This window comes from Castanea sativa, chromosome 5 (genome assembly GCF_040712315.1).
Source record: "Castanea sativa cultivar Marrone di Chiusa Pesio chromosome 5, ASM4071231v1".
Taxonomy (NCBI): Eukaryota; Viridiplantae; Streptophyta; class Magnoliopsida; order Fagales; family Fagaceae; genus Castanea; species Castanea sativa.
The window spans coordinates 26,705,273-26,707,660 of record NC_134017.1 but is presented as its reverse complement, the minus strand read 5'-3'; the positions used below and the strand labels follow the sequence as shown (position 1 = coordinate 26,707,660).

At 35.3% G+C, this 2,388-nt stretch overlaps 1 protein-coding gene across 1 annotated transcript in view; it reads left to right on the top strand.

Moving 5' to 3' along the window:
* The first annotated feature begins 259 nt into the window (after window positions 1–259).
* The window catches only part of LOC142636819 (phosphatidylcholine:diacylglycerol cholinephosphotransferase 1-like), a 4,097-nt gene continuing 1,968 nt past the window's right edge, over window positions 260–2,388 (top strand). The window contains exons 1-2 of the mRNA XM_075811118.1: window positions 260–911; window positions 2,097–2,234. Of these exons, the coding sequence (XP_075667233.1) occupies window positions 501–911; window positions 2,097–2,234 (549 nt within the window). The 5' untranslated portion in view covers window positions 260–500. The remainder of the gene's footprint in view (window positions 912–2,096; window positions 2,235–2,388) is intronic.

Genomic DNA, 2,388 nt, shown 5'->3' with positions numbered 1-2,388 from the left:
TTTATTATATAGCGACTCATAAGTCGTGAAAATAAAATATTAAACCGATGTGAATTCATGACTTCAAGACTTACAAATGATTGATGAAAATAAAATAGTAAATTTATGTAAATTCATAATTTCACCAACCAAGAGTGGTTACTTAGTAAAATTGCGACAAAATTAGATAAAGTTGTGAAAACTGATTGGTACCGACTATCTTGCAACAACAACCCAACCCCACCCGCACTTAAAAAAAGGAAAAAAGAAAGAGAGAAGTAATCTAAAGGAAAACAGGGTTTTTTCCAAAGGAGGCAGAGAGAGAGAGAGAAGTAATAAATGTGGTGTAATGTAATCATCTGAGAATATAGATCTAAGATTTTCTCACCCAATCTTTGTAAACTCCGCCTTTTCGTCTCTTTATAAGGTCCACACTCTTCATTCTCACATTTTCACAATGCCATTCTTCTTTTGCTCATTCTCATTCTCATCCTCATCCTCCGTCATTTCTAACAGCAGCAATGGACGGTGCGCCAGCTGTGTTACCTTTACCTCTTCCTCTTCATAATAATATTAATAATAATAGTACTCCTTCTTCATGCACGCTCAACAAAAGGCACACTACTACCAGTACCAGGACTAACGGCAACGGCGTTGGCGTTACTAGGGACATGGTTGTAAAGAAAGAGAAGGAAAAGAGAGCGTCGTTTATGACGTGGACGGTGGAGGATGTGGCACACGTGGCGAAGCACCATCGGGTGCCTTGTTTGTTCGCCATGGGTTTGCTGTTCTTTATGGGCGTGGAGTACACGCTCCGTATGGTCCCTTCGTCTTCTCAGCCTTTCGATTTGGGGTTCGTCGCCACGCGCTCCCTCCACCGCGTCCTCTCCGCTTCGCCTCAACTCAACACCTTCCTCGCTTTTCTTAACACTGTATGTGCTCTTTCCTTTTCTTTTTTCTTTTTTTTAATTTACATTACTTTTCATTTGATGGGATTCGAATCCTATGAAATGAAAACTATTGAGTTCTTTGTTCACTTTTTTTTTTTTGAATTTTTGAATTTTAATTTTGATACGTGAAGTTAGGCCCGTTCTATGTGTTATGTATTAATTTTTTTGGCACTTTTTTTTCGTATAAGCTTAAGGTTCAGGGAATAGTCTTGGGTTTAATGTCCCCAAAAAATAAAAAATAAAACCTAAACAGTGCTTCTACAAGACTATAAACACACTATTTGTCATAATCTGCCGAGGTTGACTCGGTTTTAAAAAATCACATTCACATTTATATTTAGATTCATCGCGTTTTTCTACATCCCTCACCGTCCACAACGATGGAATTTTGGAAAATTATTGTGGTCAGAAGTTGGGTCCAACTCCAACTTAATTGTTTTTGGAAAATTTTTGCGGTCAGAAGTTGGGTCCAACTCCAACTTAAGTGTTTTCACTTTTTTTGGACTTTTAAGCATTATGATTATTATGGGGGTTTTTTACTTTACTTTCTAGATATTTGCCGTATTGGCAAATCTGGTAGCATATTTCTTGGAAATGGGTTTGGTGTTTTTTCACATGCGATTGCGATCGCGTCTTGGAGCTAGATTTGAGGGATATGGATTTGATCATGTCAAATATGGTTACTCCAATCACATCTTATAATATCAAGCATAAATATTGATACATTATAACAACCTGTCATAAAGATTATTAGCCGAAGAATAATGATACATAGAGTCTGATTGGATACTGCTTATTTTGTTGAAAATAATAAAAATTACTATTCACGAGTTTGTTACGTTCATAAGTAAAATCACTGTTTATGGATAATGAACAGTACTAAACACGCGTTCAAGGGAAAAAAACTCAAAAAATGCAACGTAAAAAACGCAATTTTCAAACGCCACGATAATAAATTCTACTATGTAATAAGTTGTTATTAATTATAATTCAAATTTATATTTTTTTGAGAAAGGGCTGGTAACAACTTGGTAATGTAATTAATACCCTATGTATGGTTGTATTACTGTTAATTTGTTTTTGGTTTTATGATTAAGTATATTTTTATGTTTTATTTTTTTCTTTTTTGCTGAACAAGTGTGTTTTATTTTTTTGGTTGATGATTAGGTATTTGTGGGAATGCAAACAACATATATCCTGTGGACGTGGCTAATAGAGGGACGTCCGAGGGCCACAATATCGGCTCTATTCATGTTCACGTGCCGAGGAATTCTTGGTTACTCCACGCAGCTCCCTCTGCCTCAGGTTCCCATCTATATGTTGCTTATTCAAATTCCCCACTTTAAAGCCCCAAATCTTTAATTTTTAAAATTGCTTTACCCCACTATAGATATATATTTTTTAATTTTTATTTCATCTAACATTATTATTTTGACGTGATTTCATTCATTTCATCATT